This window comes from Equus przewalskii, chromosome X (genome assembly GCF_037783145.1).
Source record: "Equus przewalskii isolate Varuska chromosome X, EquPr2, whole genome shotgun sequence".
In the NCBI taxonomy this organism is placed as follows: domain Eukaryota; kingdom Metazoa; phylum Chordata; class Mammalia; order Perissodactyla; family Equidae; genus Equus; species Equus przewalskii.
In genome coordinates this window covers 30,871,071-30,890,485 of record NC_091863.1, presented here as the reverse complement: position 1 = coordinate 30,890,485, position 19,415 = coordinate 30,871,071, and the positions used below count along the sequence as shown (strand labels likewise).

General features: G+C 41.6%; 1 protein-coding gene across 1 annotated transcript in view; it reads right to left on the bottom strand.

Moving 5' to 3' along the window:
- Positions 1–706: 706 nt before the first annotated feature.
- The window catches only part of CYBB (cytochrome b-245 beta chain), a 33,364-nt gene continuing 14,655 nt past the window's right edge, over positions 707–19,415 (bottom strand). The window contains exons 6-13 of the mRNA XM_008507674.2: positions 17,666–17,856; positions 15,284–15,413; positions 12,436–12,528; positions 9,458–9,711; positions 8,419–8,581; positions 7,066–7,212; positions 4,448–4,572; positions 707–3,336 (exon numbers count right to left, since the gene is read on the bottom strand). Of these exons, the coding sequence (XP_008505896.1) occupies positions 3,210–3,336; positions 4,448–4,572; positions 7,066–7,212; positions 8,419–8,581; positions 9,458–9,711; positions 12,436–12,528; positions 15,284–15,413; positions 17,666–17,856 (1,230 nt within the window). The 3' untranslated portion in view covers positions 707–3,209. The remainder of the gene's footprint in view (positions 3,337–4,447; positions 4,573–7,065; positions 7,213–8,418; positions 8,582–9,457; positions 9,712–12,435; positions 12,529–15,283; positions 15,414–17,665; positions 17,857–19,415) is intronic.

Below are 19,415 nucleotides of genomic sequence, written 5' to 3'. Positions count from 1 at the left end.
AAGACTAAAAAAATAAAAGTAAAAGTTAGCATGAATCAAGTTAACCAGTGTTTCTAAACTAAGATACTAAGATACTTAGGTGGCATAAACCAGAGGTTTATACCACGGCTGTTATACAGCTATTCTTAGTGCATAATCTGTACCTAGCACAAGAGCTTTGAAAAGATCCTTGGTTACATATACCTTGTCTAATCTGCTAGTGTAGTATAAAGAACATGGACTTTTTTGTCAGAAAGATGTGGATTTAATGTTGACACCGTCGCCCAGTGGCTGAGGGATAGTCTGTGCCTATCATTTATCCTTTCTTAGCCTCAGTTTTTTAATCAACAAAATTGGGATAAAATGGCTACCTTGCAGTGTCCTCAAGGATTAGCTGAAGTGTATGGAAGATGTTTGGCAAAGTAGAAGGTGTTTACTAGGTGTTAGCTATTTCTATTATTACCTTTGAAATTCTGTCCACGATGCGGGGTGACACTCCCTTGTCCCTTATACCAGTGCTGTGAGGGCCACCAGGACATTAGCACAGAACTCAGTACTCAGTTTTCCTTTCCCAATCCATAAATTGTGCAGTGTTTGGTATGTCTTATGCGAAAACACAGAGACTCACAACTCCGCTAGGGCAGAGCGAATCTTCGCTATCTGAATCCACCCTTTATTTATTTATTTTAATTCACTCTTTAATATGGAGATCAATAACACAGACACCGAGAGTTCATTAATTTTAATAGTTGAGCACAATTTTAATAGTTCTTCCTAGGAATTATCTCCCAGGGCCCCCCAAAATTATTCACACACAACACCTACAAGCATTCAAATTTCATAAACGCAATATTGCAAAAGCAGGAGAACTAAAAAAAGCCTTCATAGCCTTGAGATTAAAAACAATGCTTAATCGTTCTCTCAGTACCTGTTACTAAATGCTAAATGCTAAGGAAGCTGTGCTGGCGGCTGGCGACTGGTGGCTTGGGAGAAGGATGAAGAAGGAAGCTGTCCTAATGACAAGCACTTTTATACTCATTTTTCATCCCAGGATGAAAAATTTTACACATTTTCATAACCAGGATAACACAGGGCAAATCTCTCTATTTTGGTAACCATGTTATGTCAAAGGTAGAAAACCCTGGAGAAACATTTTCAGAGCAACAAATGGAGTTGGTTTTACTTGGGCCACATAGGTTGGAGGGATCAAGATTCTCAGGCTCCTTATAACTGAGGTCCCCCTCTTGCTCACACCATGCTCTCAAGAACTGAAACTGTCAACAAAGAGCGTGAGTCATGGTAACAGCACAATAAAAATTTGTTGAATGAATGAACTGATACTCGAGGTGCAGTGTGAACAGGCTGGACCTAAGTGTCTATAAGTGCAAACCTTCCTGGGCTATTTTGGGTAGGCCACATTCCTGCAGCAAGCCTGAATTGTCAATGTCCTGGGCATCCTGGGAGCCCAAAGGAACGACTGAGTTCTTACTCCTTCATGCCAGTCCCCTGCAGATGCCCACTCAGCATCAAAATTTATGATTAGAATTTCAGATTCAATCCCATATGTAATCAAAATAAAATGAATATGTGGATGCCTCCTTCAATTATATTCAATACACACAAAACTTCAAGAAACCTTGGGTAGAAAGTGACCAATGTGACTCCCTTCCTTGACACTTTCCTTTTGCCTTTTTTGCTTTCTCTCACTCTTCTTTTCTCTTTCTCCGTTCCTTCCCCTTTCCTAACCCAGTCTTCTGCCCTTCCCCCTTGCTTTCTTCTCTTTCTTCCGCATTACCAAATTTAAATAGCTCTAAATATCTGTGGTTCCAGAGGGTGGGGCCAACAAATCTGTTTATAGTTCCCAGAAATAAGAGCAGTTCTAAGAAAAAAAAAACTGTTTCTAGTCACGCTAACAGTGATTTAGAGACTCTCTCTTGAACTCGCAGATCGAGAACATTCCGTTGGGTGGCAATTCAATGCCTACACAGTAAGCTGGGGGATTTTTGTTTCTAGGATGTAAATTTCATGATGATGATGATGATATAACAATAAACTGTTAGTCCCACAAACAAGATCCATTTTCTGTGTATTTAAGTAAAACAAGGGGTGGATGCTATTTAAAGCAGATGGGCATATCAGACACATATTTGTCACAATTCTTAATTTCAAATTCACAAGTGCTGGCTGGAGGAGACCCTTTCAGGCAGTAAATCAGTTTGCATTTCTTTCATGGCACGGGGAGCAGGACTAGAGGAGCCAGCCAGTTATGGTAGGAGGTCCATTCTCTGCCTCCATCTCCCTTTCCTCCATGCTTCAAACAAGAATGTGAGGGAACCTCCAGGACATCCTATTGGTTACTATCTTTAGCCTGTTCTCTACTGTCAGAAGAATCGGGTTCCTTTGGTCTGTAAGAGTAACAGAAGTTATTTCCTTAGATATTTCTCTTTAAGGCCTTAAATTAATTCTACCCTGGCATTGCATGGTTCTAAATGTCTCTTCATTCATTCATTCCACAAACTTTCATTGAGTATCCTTACTCTCTGCCAAGCAACATTGTAAATGCTGGGTAACACATTGATTTCAGTCAGCCTAATATTCTTTCGCAAGAACAATCTCTGATGCAGTTAGGCTGCTGTCTTGGTAAACTAGAGTATGCTCTGATGTCGATCCTGTCACTATTAAGAGTTGAATCACTCAGCGTATATTATCTCCTATTTGGAAAATTTCCTTCGACGTGACAATAATGATAACAAAGATGACACAAAATGGAAAATGAATAGCTACTCCCTAGTTTGCTTCTTCTTTTGGGGAGTATACAAACTTATTTCCTGGCAGCCTGGTATCGTGGAAAGACTACCAAACCTGGCGTCAGATGGCCTAGATCCTGTCTCAGTTTCATAATCTAAGGAAAGTTACTTCATCATTTTGAGCCCCCATTCATTTTATCCTAAAAACTGAACCCAAGGATCCTTGCCCTGCCTTTCTTTGGCATCTCTGGCATGAGGGAAAAATGAAATAATGTTTGTGAAAGTGCGCTGAAAATGACAAAGCCCCAAACAAATGCAAATTATCACTATCAAACAATCTTTGACATTCCTTTCAGGGAAAACCATCACATTATAGTTTCTTCTTCTCCTTTTTTTTTCAAGGGGGAAACTTACATTATCAACTAGCATTATTTGGGCATTTGGCAGCATAGCCCACATTTATTTCCTCATGAAAGAGACCAGTTAGAAGTTTTCCTTATTGAAAATGAAATGCACTCCCCGAGGGCCAGCCTCGGAGTTGGAGATGCACTGTTTACTGAGGGTTTCAGCCAGGGCTTCAGGTCCACAGAGGAAAACTCCTATTCTGGTACTTTGGGGAAAGAAAGAAAAAAAGACAGTTTTAGCCTTTGGGATGGGATAGACTACAAAGCACAATGGGGAATTTCCTATCGATTTTAGGCCCCAGGGCAGAGGCGTCTCTGCTTCTTTGTCCTTTCCACAAATGATGAGTTCAGATTACCCTGCTGGAGAGTGGCTCAGTCCTGTTTGTGGGGCAGTTAGATATTTTAAAAGGCAGTTGCCTTCCCTTGAAAATGACATTGAAGCAGGGTTTATGGAAACTTCTACCACAGAGAAAATGGTGAATTTGTGAGTCCATGGGCTACTTCCTTTTAGGGGTCCGTGTCCCCAAACCCTCTCCGGCATGTTGAAACCAGGAACAAATCCACTTTAGGTACACCAACTCTGCCAAAAGCTTGGTGTGGCTTCATCTCTCTGCATTCTAGAGTCTAAAGCCATGTTCCTGAAGGTGTGCTTCCAGACCAGTAAGCCTAGATGTCGTCTTTTTAAGAATGCAGATTCTTGGGCAGGACCCCAGACCTACTAAATCAGCATCTGCATTTTAAAAAGATCCCCAAGTGACTCATATGCTCATTAGAATATAAGCAGCAATGGCCTAAAGGGTATATTTATGGTGATTTCTTGAGTTTATCATGCGTTCTAGCAAGATGGAGGATCCCCTCAAAGTCTCATGATGGCTAAAACTTTAGTGAGGGAAGAAAGGACTCTGGGATGTCTGTCAACTTATGATTTTAGACTCAAAAGCTAAAACTGAAAGTGGAGACAGTGTTTCCTTAATAAGAAGCATAAATCGTTTTGAATTAAAAGAAGTAGATACTGTAGTGAAATTTAGGAGATGAAAGAAAAGAACTGAGTTATGGCCCTATTTGGGAGGGGCAGGGTTCAGAAAGTCTGAGGTGGGGGCCTGGGAATCTTTGTTTATACATTATAACTCTCCAGGTAATTTTGGTGTGATTTAAAGACTCCCTCTTAAAGTCACAGATATCTAGAACCTTCTATTGGGTGTGAATATAGTAATCTAGGTATTTTAGCTTCCAGAATATACAAATTTAGCCATGTTTGGGAGCTGCTGCTTTAGGTAGACCATGAGACTCAAGAACACCTTGGTGGGGTCTCCTTACTTTGGGTGTTGACTCGCAATTGTCTTGAACTCATTATCCCAGTTGGGCCGTCCATACAAAGTCTTCTGTTTCAGGCCTGTGATCACGTCTTTCTCCTCGTCATGGTGCACAGCAAAGTGACTGGCCTGCAGGAAAGGACACGAATTCAGAAAAAAAAAGACATGCTATAAAAAAACCACACAGATATATTTACATATCTCATAAACCAAGCTCTGGCTGCCCATTCTAACCATATATATGTTTGGGGCAAGGCACCAGGCTGAAGGCTAGAAAGTAAACAATGAACAAACTAGGTCACCTTAAAGCAATTTGCAAACTAGAAGGGTAGACCTTGAAGTATAAACATGAATAATCCTATTTGGAGAATAGGGTATGATGAGAGCCATGGAAGAGGCACAAACACTTCAATGAGAGCAAAGAAGGAAGGTGGGGTGGGAAGGTACAAGAAGGTTTCAGAGTGGCAGCATTGGAGTTAGGTTTTTAAACTTTTTTTTTCTTAAGATTTTATTTTTTCCCCCTTTTGCTCCCCAAAGCCCCCCAGTACATAGTTGTATATTTTAGTTGTGGGTCCTTCTAGTTGTGGCATGTGGGAGGCCGACTCAACATGGCCTGACAAGCCGGTGCCATGTCCGAGCCCAGGATCCTAACCGGTGAGACCCTGGGCCGCTGCAGTGGAGTGCGCGGACTTAACCGCTTGGCCACAGGGCAGGGCCCTGGAGTTAGGTTTTGAAGTGCGGGCGGGATTTAAATTCTCTGTCTCACTATTTTTCTCTCTGCTCTACATCTCATCTGCTCTACGACTTTCTCTCCTCATCCTAATATACTCCCACTCCTTTGGAAGAATCTCTAAGAATTAAAACAATCCTAGACTCAAATGCATTCATATTTTGGTAACATAATGAGACATAAACCAAGCCTAAAGCCAGTCTGTGTGTGTGTGTGCGTGTGTGTGTGTGTGTGTACATAGTCACATGTTGTTTTTAGCTATCATTCTAGGGGGCCTCAGTTTGAACAACAGATATTTTTCATAAAATTGGCTAATTAAACTTATTTAAAAATTAAATCAGGTTTTAAATTCACTGGACAGGGGATGGATGAGGTTAAGAAGGGTGGTTACTCTGGTTTAATAATCCTATAGGGATCAGTTTTGCAAAGCAAAAACTATTTTTCAATGCAAATAAATTTCCCATTTAAAAAACTGTCTGGATTTTTTTTTTTTTTTTTTTTTTTTGGTGAGGAAGATTGGCCCTGAGCTAACATCTGTGCCAATCTTCCTCTACTTTGTATGTGGGATGCCACTACAGCATGGTTTGATGAGCAGCATGTAGGTCCACATCCGGGATCTGAACGTGCGCACCCCGAGCCACTGAAGCGGAGTGTGCGAACTTAACCATTACGCCACTGGGCCAGCCCCTGTGTCTGGCTTTTTAAATAACAAAACTGCAAAGCAATTGATATATTATAGATTTTTTCCTGGGTTTCATTTTTATCAAATATTTGTTGTTGTTTTGCTTTAAAATTGCAGAAGTGGCATCTTGAAACCACTTCTTCTGGAGCAGCAATTTTCATCGTCACATGTCCCTGGATCTACATTTGCAACAAGACTCTTCTAAGACTTGGAGGAGCTATGATAAATAATATGCCAAAACCGAAACAAGAAGTCAGTTTTCACAGGCACAAGGCGCATGTGAAAGATGTCCGGACTGAGAAGCCAGTGTATGGGCATGGCCGGCGGAGACGCTGGCTCAGAACAGGCAGAGACTCGAGCCTTAGCTCCTCACTCAGGGGGACAGCTTATGCTGCTTCCAAGCCAAGTCATTAATGTTGGCCCATTTAGAAAGATGTTACGCCCTAGGAATCATTAACTTGTTTCAGAATTTCTTAATTGAGGCACTTTCGACATTTGGGGCCATATAATTCTTCTTTTTTTTTTTTTTTTGAGGAAGATTAGCCCTGAGCTAACATCTGCCGCCAATCCTCCTGTTTTTGCTGAGGAAGACTGGCCCTGAGCTAACATCCGTGCCCATCTTCCTCTCCTTTCTATGTGGGACGCCTACCACGGCATGGCGAGCCAAGCGGTGCCATGTCCGCACCCGGGATCCGAACCGGTGAACCCCAGGCCACCGAGAAGCGGAAAGTGCGAGCTTAACCGCTGCGCCACTGGGCCCGCCCCAATACTACTTCTTAACTGTATTGTGTATATTATAAAAAATGAGTAAACATAAGATTAAAGTGATATATATGTCTATGTATGTGTGCGCATGTGTATAAAGAGAGAGAGAGAAAGCTAATAATTTCTTCCCATAACCTGGTGGGTCATCTTGTCCACCTGGTTCGAGACCCCCTGGTGGGAGCATTGCTCTAACAAGGTCAAAATCACAGCTTTTATTCACTGTAGGCTCTTTAGCTTTGATGTGTCCCACAGATACCAACTTTAAATCCAGTCTCAACAGTCTGAACATGTTGGGGAGACTGAGGGAGAGTGAGTGGGCTGGATTACCTGAATCCATCAGCTGTTCTCGGTTAAAACAGTGCATGAGACACTCCAATAACCAAGGGGCAGCCAGAAAGCCCCGGGCACTATGGGAAGGACGTGGGGTTTGGGATCTTGTCCCCACCTGAGACTCATCCCAGCCGGTGAGGTAGATGTTGTAGCTGAGGAAGTCGGCGTTGTTCCTCTCCTGCATCTGGGTCTCCAGCAGCTGCAGCAAGTCTGCGAACCACTCAAAGGCGTGTGTGTCCCGGCACAGCCAATAGAAGTAGATCTGAAAGGGGGACGGGTCGGGAAGCAGATGAGATTGAAGGAAGACCAGCAGCATTGACGCAGGGATTTCTACCCTCTCCTCAACTTTTTCCTGCTGCTCAGAATGCCTAGGAACGTGGGTTTTCAGAAAGCTCCGGACATTTGATGAGTTAGTTAGCATGAATTTGCTTTGGCCTTCACGCTGGCAGGGCAGTAAATAAATAGCTTGGCCTCAGAATTACATGGTTTAAGAAAAAAACATTAGCCCACCACTTTCCCTCTGGATCTGCTCTTGGCCTCCCAGAATCCCTGGCTTCCTTTGTACCGCCTCTCAGATAGACCGCTGGAAGCTAGACTAGCAGTGGCTGCCACAGGACTGCGTCCCTGCCTGCCACTGTCATACATTGCTGAGTTCCTCGGAAAAAAAAAGTAGTTCTACCCATACCTCCTCCACATAGAAAAGAGGAAAAGGAGAGAATGAAAAGTCGAGGTAAGCTCAATGTCCCTATTAGCGGTTATCTCTACAGGATTAGAATGTCTCAAGTTTTATTAAAGATGTCCTTTATCAGGCAATGAAACCAAATTGACATGTGACAAAAAATACCCTGGGGATTTATTCTGAGGCAATATCCATAAGAAAGTGAAAGTTATATGAGCAGACATGTCGCCTGCCCTCCCACTGCAAAAAAAAAAGGTATTGAGTGGGCTGGAAATGGAATCCATCTCAATATCTAACACAGGATGTTAGAAAAGTTATTCTATATCTTCTCGATGGCACCTGAAGGAATCATTGAAAATGATCATTATAGAGCCTGTGACAACACTGAAAAGCACTATAATTTTTTTTAAAAAGCAGGACATGAAATTATGCATACTCAATATTTACAACTTTCTAAGAATACGTAAACATGTAGATAACATTAGAAATGTACACAAAGAATAGCTATTGGATTGGGGTTGTGAATACTTTCTATCTCAACTTTCTTCCAAATTTCTAGTAATACTATCCAAATACAGTATATTACTTTCGATAATAGGCCTTCTTATATAGAAGCACGTTTAACTTATCAAATGGCCCTTTTATGAGAAGCCTGCCTCTCTGGAACCACCCAGAACTTGTCTTCCTTTCCCTTGGTCTGTGCCAGCCTCTGCCCGGAAAGCTCTCTCAAGCTTCACTTGGCAGAAGGTGATGGTTGCTCCAAGCCCTCTGAAAAATTGAAGAACCTACCTTTCTGAGCCTCAGATTGGTGGCATTATTGCAATATTTGTACCAGACTGACTTGAGGATGGATGCGAAGGGCGTGACCCCAATCCCGGCTCCCACTAACATCACCACCTCGTAACTGAACACATCTTCACTGGCTGTGCCAAAGGGCCCGTCAACAGCTATCCTGGAGGGAAGCATGGGAGGAGATGGTCACAGAGACGTCTTGCTCTTCAGAGTAGGATGGGGCACATGTTATTACTGAGGGTATGCAATATGTCACTTCAATCTGGAACAACGTATGTATGGGATGCTTCTTTCTGTGAAACAGCTTTCAAGTAACCAATTTAGTGTCAACATTAGAGTTGGAAGTAAGAAGAGGAATTTTTAGCTAACTGAAAACATTTGGTAATTCTCAGGGGTATTTTTTTTTTATCTCCCCAGCCCCCTTCACTCACACACACACACACACATCTGTATCTCTTGCCAGGGCATCCTACACTTGAAATTCCTGCTTACACTGCACATTGAAGTAAAGTGAGAATTTTCTACATCATAATATCTTGTAGATTTAGTAGGTCCACTTTTCACTTGTCTATTCATTGAGTTATTCAACAAATTTTCCTTCAGCTTCTCCCGAGTGCCTGGCACCATGTTAGGCACGTGGGAAGAAGGAGGCAAAGTGAATAATCCATGGCATTGACCCTCAAATAATGTACGGCACTTAAATTTTAAGAATATCTTTGATACACTGTAATTTTGTTTGTTAGGAAAATTAATATTCCTTGGCCTCGACCTTTACATATTTAAAGGAACTTGGGAATATTCATTACTAATATTTGATTCAAATACTTTATATTTCACATAAGATTTATATGTATATATATGCATAAACACACCACACATATAAAATGGGGAACACAGAGATAGCCACATATATTTGTAGACCTTGTGTGTTTTGTCAGACTCAGGAGATTGTATAGTGAGAGATGGGAGAAGAGGAGCTATTTAGTGACATTTTTCCTGAATTTGTACACCTTCATAATATGCACTTTATACTCACTTAGGTAGTTTCCAGGCATCTTGAAACTCCTTCTTATCACAGCCACAAGCATTGAACAGTCCCTCTGTCCAGTCCCCAACAATGCGGATATGGATGCTAAAGAAGTCTTCCTCAGGGGCAGAGGTCAGTGTGAAGGGGTGCCACTCCAGCCTGGACACCATGGGGCACTTGACAAAAATGTATTGTCCCACCTCCATCTTGAATCCCTTTTTCTTCATCTGTAGCTCGATGGTTTTGAAAGGATGAGTGACCACCTATGGAACAAAACATGTCTCTGGAAACTACACTTTCCCCAAATACTTGCCTTTTCAGTGTCCATATGGATCAGACTGAGCTAAGATGCCCCACCCAAGTTCCTTCTTCAGGGCCAACATAGCAGTTCCTCTGGCACATGTGTCTCTCATTGGGAATTGCCCTCAGCTGCAGCCCGTGACCAGCAATGAGCTGATGCAGGGATCCAAAGGCCTGGCCCCTCTCCTCGATTTGGGACAACTCCGAGGGACCATCCAACTCCAGCACTCCCTGTGGGATCAGCTGGGGCTGCAGTTGCCACCATATTGAGGGTCAGCTTTTTCTTCTCCCCAGTCCTGCCTTTCTTTTATTTTACAAGTTCATCTCCTGAGAACATGCCCCAATAAACCTCTGCATGCAGTTCTCTGTCTCAGAGTCTTTGCCGTGGAGTCCAACGTAAGACACCAGCCTATTGTGATATTTTTTCTCTAAGAAGTCAAGGCAGGTACTAGAGACAAGAAGGAGAGATGGTGTCCTGCTCAACCTTCCTGTCTCCCCGGGGGATGATCCAGAGCCTTAGCAACTAGACAGAAGAAGGAGACTCCATTGGCTACTTATATAGCAGCATCCCCCACGGCAAGCCTAACTGTGCTGGTCAGCTTTTGTCTTGAGTCACACCTTGAACCTGCCTGATTCCACACATTGTTTCTACATTTCTCCCTACCTTGGGAATACGCCATCCATCTCTCCCAAAGCCAGGCCCTACCCACCCATTGCAGTCCTCATTCTCCATATACACGAATGTTCATAACAGATTTGTTCACAATAGCAAAAAATTAGACACAATCCAAATGTCTATCAACAGAAAATAGAACACAATGAAAAGCTCTTATTGTTATATAGAAATTCATGCACTGGTTTTTTTTGGACGATTCCTGAGACACCTAGAAAGACATGTACAACTAAAAACAAACCAAGAGACATCAAAGGAAAGAAAAATCAATAGAAACAAAGTAGCAGCTTCCCAATGTTGACTGATATTGCTGGGCTTTTCTTTTCCTGAGCGAGGAGGAGTGGGAGAATGGGAAATTCTTTTAACAACGGTTGCCAAACATTTCCAAAACTTGTGATTTAAATATATCTTATTTGATAGACCCATACCCAACTTCCCTCTTCCTTGAAATAAGGAGTTGTAAAGGTTCATTTTGAAAACAGAAAACAAAAATTTATAAAAACTATTTTGAAAATTATGTTTACCATGTTGCGACTTTGTTCGGTGAAAACAATTTTTACCATATTGCAATTTTGCTGCCACAAGCAAAACTGGAATTGAACTAAATTAAATGTACTAGTGGACAGCATTGTAACTGGAATACTTTTGGGTAACACGTTGTTTCTTCTGTGTGTTGATATGAGAAGAAAATGAATATTTTCTTCACAAGAAAACAAGTTTACCTCAGAAATACGTTTAAGGGAAATACGTGTCTGTTTAGCAGGTTCTTGTCTAGTAAGGAAAATTTTGTGGCAGCTCTTTTTGCTGATCTGTGGGATTTTTCCTATAAGACAACATAAGTATCATAAAAGGAGAACTGTTGTAGCTTCCTATATTTATTTCAAGATTTCCAGTGCCAGCTGCACTAACTTTACTATGACCCTCCACAGATACCAAGAAAGAAAAGCTAGGGTTGAGGACAGGAAGAATTTGTGTGGGTTTTTTTTTTTTTTTTTTTTGAGGAAGATTAGCCCTGAGCTAACTGCTGCCAATCCTCCTGTTTTTGCTGAGGAAGACTGGCCCTGAGCTAACATCCATGCCCATCTTCCTCTACCTTATATGTGGGACGCCTACCACAGCATGGCTTTTGCCAAGCAGTGCCATGTCCGCACTCGGGATCCGAACTGGCGAACCCCGGGCTGCTGAAAAGCAGAACGTGCGAACTTAACCGCTGCCCCACCGGGCCGGCTCCTGAATTTGTGTGTTTTGCGAAAGTAACCCATAGTAGGCTTTTGGCAAATACTTTTTGAACTGAATTGAACTGAATGAATTTTTATTTGACAAAAATAGTTTTGTCTGGTGTTTCCTAAAACTATAACAAGGAGTTTCCGTTTCTATTTATTTAGTTGGATATTGATCGATTGATGAGAAGCAGCATAGAAGCGTGGGGGAAAAGCCACTATCTACTTGGAGTCAGGCAACTCAATTCCAGATGCAGTTTAGTTACTAACTTGCTTGCTACCTTGGGCACTTTAACTCTAATATTCTGTGATTACATACAAAGCACAGACAATGAGGTGAAGGGGAACTAGAAAACTATCTCAGCGTCAATCACACCTACTCTTGCTTCCCTGGTTCTTTTGATATTTGAATATTTTAAGGCTCACTGTTTGCCCTTTCGAACTCACCTCTTTTGCTTCTCCACTCTACACTAATCGGATGCTCTATGCTCCTCCCCTCTCTCTCTCTACACACATACACACACAGACATACACACACACGCACAGATTCACATACACAAAACACATGGGGTTTTTTTTCAACAGAAAATGTTAACTTCTAGTTTCCCCAGTTAAAAGGCCAAACCACTTGACCATGAAGCTCAGTACACTGAAATAAACTGTGGGTCTTCTCTCCGCCCTAAGTGTAATCAAAAGAAACTGAGTAAAACAGAGCCCTGACCAATGACATCGACAACTTGGGTAGACTTGTTCATGACATAGATACTATCAGTAATTCCTAAACCAGCCAATACCTTGGTGATGACCACCTTCTGTTGAGATCGCCAAAACCGTACCAACCTCTCACAGAGATACAGGAACATGGGACCCACTATCCATTTCCAAGTCTGTAATCAGAGCAAAAAAGAAAAAAAGGATGTGTTAAGGGGTGATAGCTAATAAAAGATTCATGGGGACAAAACATTTTAAAAGTCAAGTTAATTTTTGTAGGCTTGTTTAAATATTTGATATTTGATTAGTAAATTTCTTCTAAAACAGAATGCATGAAAAATATCTAAAATTAGAATAAATTTTTGAGCCAGTAAAAATGAGCATTCTCCCTGGCCACATTGGGGAACTATAGCTACAGTATGAAACTTTCCCAAGAGGAAATGCTCACAAGAATAGGATTTCCTCCAAGTGTTGCAACAGCAGTTGCAATAACCCAACAGCAGAGCAAGGTTGGTTTCAGAATTAGCATTTGTCTAAAGGATAGTATTTCAGCAACACCATATTTTTAATGCAACATTGCAATTTCTTTCTCTGAGTTATGTAGTCCAAGTTTGATCTTTTGCAAGACGAGAAATTTCATACAAGAATTTAGCTGTTTCTCCAATATCCTGCTAAGTTCTAGGAGCTATGCAATGCACTTGCTGAATAAGGACAAACCAAAAGAATTTCAGATTTCTCTAGATTCCCCTCTTGTCAGAATCTGTGGTGTTTTAGAACACTGGAAACTACCCTGTGGCATTATTGGCTATATAAAAACATTTAGGCCAAACAGATCCATCCTGGGACTCAGTCAGTTAGGTTGCTAGTTTAATACCTGAAGAAGTAAAGAATTTTAGAAGGCAATATCATCCAAAAGATGACATTCCAGAATGGATTCCAAGAAGGAAAAAAATCCCAGAGTGCTTCCCATAGTCTCACATATGGTCTTTCCATTAAATTATTTTTTTTCATTATGGTCATAATAGTTTATAACATTGTGAAGTTTCATTTGTACATTATTATTGGTCAGACACCATATAAATGTGTCCCTTCACCCCTTGTGCCCACCCCCTACCCCCCTTCGCCCTGGTAACCACTAAACTGTTCTCTGTGTCTGTAAGTGTGTTTATCTTCCACAAATGAGTGAAATCATATGGTGTTTGTCTTTCTCTGTTTGGCTTATTTCACTTAACATAAAACCTTCAAGGTCTATCCATGTGGTTGCAAATGGGACGATTTGTTCTTTTTTATGGCTGAGTAGTATTCCATTGTATATATATATACCATATCTTCTTTATCCAATCATCAGTCAATGGGCTCTACTAAATTATATTTTTAGAAACTTATTGTTGGAAGTTGAAAGCACCTGAATGTCCCTATCTCCAGTCAGAGTTGAAGAATATCTGCCCCAGAAGTTACAAATGTTCTGCTACTGGCCATTGTTTTCATGGGACAGGTTTTTAAAACACTATGGTATCATCCATCTATTTACCTGGGTGCCACCATAGAGACCCATTGAATGCAGCCAGGTCTTGGACATTGACTCTAATATCCCCAGAAACCCAGAAGTTCATTTGAGGTAGATGTCTGTCAAGGTAGTAGTTCTCCAGCTGTCTTCGAAGAAATGTGCCTTCCCCTAGCCCACAAGAGGAACCACAATACAGTTCCCTTTTTATCCTTTCTATTGATGACTGCATGTAGTGGGAGTAGTTCACTGGTGTATCTAATCACTTTCATTAATGAGCAAGGATGCTTAGAGATGTTAAGTCCCTCTTCTAGAGGAAGAATACCCCTATATTAGAAGAGTAGGAAAAAAGAAAGGAGAAAATGGGATGGGAAATTTGCCTTTATATTATACTGTACTTAAGAAAAAAATAATCATGTTCAGAAGTCCTGTACAAATGCTGATTTTTGCCTAGTTCTACACCAATGGCTAGCATGATAACCAACAAAGTATAATGTTTGCCAATGGCGGAAAAGATATGAAGACCACAGGGCCCACTTCTCACTCAGTGTAGCAGAGATATGGAGAGTACACAAAATGGATCTCTTTCAGCATGTCGTCCCTGCCACACTCCTGCTCTACCATGCAGTGCCATTGAGTGTTGGTCTAAACCTGGCTGTCTAGCCTCCTTAATGTCTCATAGACAGTATCTCCAGATGCCTAAAGGGAGCCCTGTATATCACCTCATCAATTTCCTTCTCAGCTGTGAGAGCTGTATAGAAAGCCTTACTTCCTGGTATCTGAAGAGGCTCCTAGCTCCTTATAAGTGTTTATCTGAGCTATCCAACTCAGTTCAGATGGAATCCCTCTGAAAATCATTAACTAGTATTATTGTGGCCCTCATATCCAGAAGAGAAGAGCTGAAAATTCTTGAACCCAAACAGCAATTTCAAAAACAATGCTTTTCCAGGGGCCAGCCCAATGGCGTAGTGGTTAAGTTTGGTGCACTCCCCTTCAGTGGCCTGGGTTCACGGGTTTGGATCCCAAGCGTGGATCTACACCACTCCTTGGCCATACTGTAGCAGCAACCCACATATAAAGTAGAGGGAAGATCAGCACAGATGTTAGCTCAGGGCTAATCTTCCTCAAGAAAAATAAATAAATAAATAAAGAGAAGAGGATTGGCAACAGATGTTAGCTCAGGTCTAATCTTCCTCAGCAAAAACAAACAAACAATGCTTTTCCAAGTTTCATATCAAGACATTCAAAAAAGATGAATGAAAGTTTATTTTTCAAGAAATAATTCCAGACAATAAGTATAGCAAAGTAGATACTTACACCATTCTAGCAGTTCCATGACATTCGTATGACATTTGCATGTATTTCTTAGACACACTTTGAAGATTGTCAGTAAAGAAACCATAGTAGCAGCAACGAATTGTACATACCATAGGAGGGTTCCCAGAGAACTGCGGGATTGGGCATTCCTTTATTTTTCCCCACTCGTCGATCTTTTTCCAACATATTTTTGGCTTGTGTTGAATCAAACTCTGTGCGGTCTGCCCGCGTACAATTCTCCTGAGGAGGAAATGTAAGTCCAGACCATTTAGTAGCAAGAAATTAAGTTCTTAGTTTTTTTGAGATTCTGGGCATATTTCTAATGTGGGACCTGTACTTTTCACTTAAAAATAATATCTTATTGCCCCCTCCAAATAGATTAGAGGAAGGGAAAGAAAATATGTGATTTTCAGCAATGGAAAAAAAACCTACACACAGTGGCACAAAAACTATCTATATGTAACATTATAGAGGGTAAGTTTTCAATCATCAATACATGTTTCCTTAAAGGGAGCATTTGTGCTTCTGTTTTGAGCATTATCTTTATTTACAAACGAACAAACAAAAACCGAAAAACTGCAAATCTAACAGAGTGAGTGCTAGCCCATATAGTGCCTTTGTACAAATTAGAACAAGATGCCCCCTCTGTAAGGACAGTCCTATAGCAGAACTTGGCCAGCAGAGTATGGGCTAATTTTACTCCCCATCACCAGGTACCCTTGTGTAGTCGACAACCCATACAATCATACACAGCAGCCCTGAGGCTTAGTAAAAGTGCTTTATTTGTTGTTTCAAAATTGTCTAAATTAAATCAAAAGGTTGAAATCAATTTAAGAAGATTTAACTTTGTGGAGACTATGACATTCTCACAGACAGTAACACTAATGGTGTGTCCCTTGAAGTGCTCAGAGCCCACTGACTTCAATTCAATAACTACTAAGTGAGTAACTAATTGGGGTAATCAATTGGCATGATGCATACAAACGCCAGGCATGAAGTAAGGGTCCAAAAAATGATAACCATTAAAGTTCTTAGTGCCCAAGTTCACATGGGGAGTAAGTGATAGAAAAAAAAAATCTGATTTTCTCCTTCTCTTCTCAATGCCAGGACCAGAAGGCAGAAAACCTGAATTTTAATCCCAGTTCAGCTGCTACCTAGCCATAAGACTGTGAGCCATCAGCCAACCAGTGTAAGGAGCAGATTCCCCGCAAATGGAGAGTGGGGTAAACGAACCTCCCCCACCTGCACCAAAGGAAAATGCGTATCTCGGAAACTATACAAGTGTAAAGTGGTGGAATTGCTAAACTAGACAGGGGAAGAGATTCATTTTTTTTCTCTAGGATTCTCTGAAACAGCTGGATGATGACAAAGTCCCATTTAAAGATACTCAATTGCTTTAGGAGAGTCAAGAGATTCTTTGTCTAAAGAGTTTTCAGTGCTTAGAAAGAGTTGATCAGGGTCAGAGGCAGGAAGTTGATCAAGAATACACATAAGTGGTTGCCCAACGCTGCCTCTCCCCACCCTTCCCCTTTTCATACTTGGCCACCTCTAGGCTGGCTTGAGCATCTACTTCCGCCGCCCTTAGTTGTCTAGAGCCTCCTACTCACCAGGGACCTTCCCCAGGCCTGCTTTTGTGTGCAGGTGGGAGAATCAGCTAGTGTGAAACAGTATAAAAACGAAACCTGGTATTAAAAAAGATTCCCAATAAGCCAAACTCTCCCAACCACACATCTAGGCACTGTGTGTCTCTATGAGAGCATTTATCACAGCCTGCCTTAGACCACCTGGGCTCCAACCCCAGCTATCCCACTTACAAACTGGGTGGCTTTGTAGTCTGTTTCCTTGACTACAATTTCCCCAGGAAATGTGGATAGTAAGAGCATCTCTACATTTTGGGGATAAAAAAAAAAACATTTCATGTCTATAACAAGTGCTCAAGAGAAGTTAACTCTTACCTTTGTTATATTAGAATGCTTGAAGGCAATAACCATGTATTTTTCCTTCTAGTATTCCCCACGGTGCCTAAGATCGGTCCTCAAACACAGTAGGCAATCAATACATGATTGGCTTGAATCAAAACTCATTGAACTACAGCAAACCCTTTCACCTGATTAATAATTAACCCCTCCAGTTTGGGAGTTTGTCTCATTTAGTAGTGATTAAGCCACAGGAAACATCATTGCAGCCACCCAAGACCCTATCAGCACTTGCAACACGTTGAATACACCTGCAAAGATACTCAAACTTCGGTGTATTTTTTAAGCTTGCTATAAATAACTACATTATGAATAGCTATTGATTGAGTGCAAGAAACTAAAGTGCTGCTGAGTGGTTTCTATCAAACTGACCTCTGTTATCCCCTCAGATTCCCTCAGCAGACAAGGCTGACCACACACTTTGACAAGACAAAGAGGTCCCTGCGCCTCTAACAGAGCACCCCACTTGGAGACTGAGGGGCATAGAGTACTTGGCTTCGGAGTTTAAACACTCACTCAGCTCCATGGATGGCAAGACCGATGAAGAAGATCACAAAGAGATGGTGTGTGTACCAAAACACTTCAAAGTAAGACCTCCGGATGGTTTTGGTGGAGGAGGTGATAATCAGTATGAGGCACAGTGTGATGACAATTCCAGTGATGCCTGCCAACCGAGTCACAGCCACTAACAGGCCTCCTTCAGGATTCTGTAAAATACAAACACACACACACACACACACATTATTTGTAGGCTCTCAAATGCAGGACTACCTATTTATAAAGTGTCTGATGTATAGGGCAATAAGCATTTTCATTCCCCCTTTAGATAATCCTAACCATCCCCCACAGTGATATAGATTTGGAATACATATTTCTCAATTTAAAAAAGTCTTACGTGGTTGGCGTGTCACAGGAAATATAAATTGATACACTGAAACAGTTCTAAGAGAGTATCAAATAAAGGAAATTGGTCAACTGTAAGATGTCCTAAAAGGGTCTGATGCTCTTTCTCTCTTTGATTTGGAAAGGGCCACAGCACTTAGCTTGCAAATGTCTTCTGGGCATGCCTAACATCTTAGGCTGGGTTCTCCTGCAGACCCCAAGATGAGGGTTCATAGGCAAGTGATTTATAAAGGATGTGCTACAGAAGAAACTGGTAAGGAAACGGTTGATAGGACAGGAAAGAGGAACAAGTCAAGTGAGAGGGTGATTTTAGGCCAAGTCTTAGAGGGAGTAGCTTCAGCCTGATGCTGCAGGGGAACTGTGGAGGGTAAGTTACACCTCAGAGTTTATCCTGACTCAAGACAAGGAAGCTGGGCTTTCATGGCCTGCACCCATCCGTTATGGGCTAAGGGCTATCCAGGGAGGGGTGGCTATCCAGTCCCTTCCAGATCTCTGAGCTTGTGAGCAAACGGACTCCAACAGCCCCAGAGCAGTCCTCTGAGGAAGAAACACAAGTACAGGAAATTGAAAGTGAAAGCACACAGAAGGGTGGGGGAGCACAGACACAGTAAAAGTGACCCAAAGAGATCTGGAGACAGAAGGTAGTGTCAGTTCACCTCGTATGTTAACATTGCCACCCTTATATATCACTGTACAAACAACAAATAACAGAAAAGAAAAATTATCCGAGACATTATAAAAAAAAGAATTTCTGTTTTGTTTGATGCTGCTTAATCCTCTTCCTAAGTAGACCAGGCAAGTTTTTTCATGTCAGCTTGAGGATAATTATTTTTGCAAAATTAAGGGACTTTTCTTTTCTTTGTTTTTCTTTTTCTTGGTGAGGAAGATTGGTCCTAAGCTAAATCTGTTGCCAATCTTCCCCTTTTTGCTTGAGGAAGATTGTCACTGAGCTAACATCCATACCAATCTTTCTCTATTTTGTATGTGGGATGCTGCCACAGCATAGCTTGATGAGTGGTGTGTAGGTCTATGCCCGGGATCTGAACCCATGAATCCTGGGCCGCTGAAGTGGAGTGAGCAAACTTAACCACTGTGCTACCGGGCGGGCTCAAGGGACTTTTCTTGTAATTTTTTCTAAATACAAGGTAACATGTTTGGAACTTAGTGTATAGTAATGTGATTTGGCCATTCTCCAGAGCCATTGGTACATGAAGATGACTTGGAGCTTCTCCCTATGACTGTAGGAAGCTTCAATAACTGCTGGAAGGGAAGAAGTCTTTGCCTGTTGATACTCCAAATGGCTGCTCCTGGAGAACTGCTGAGTTCCTCCCAGTGTACTGTGCTTTCAAGGAATGACAATTAT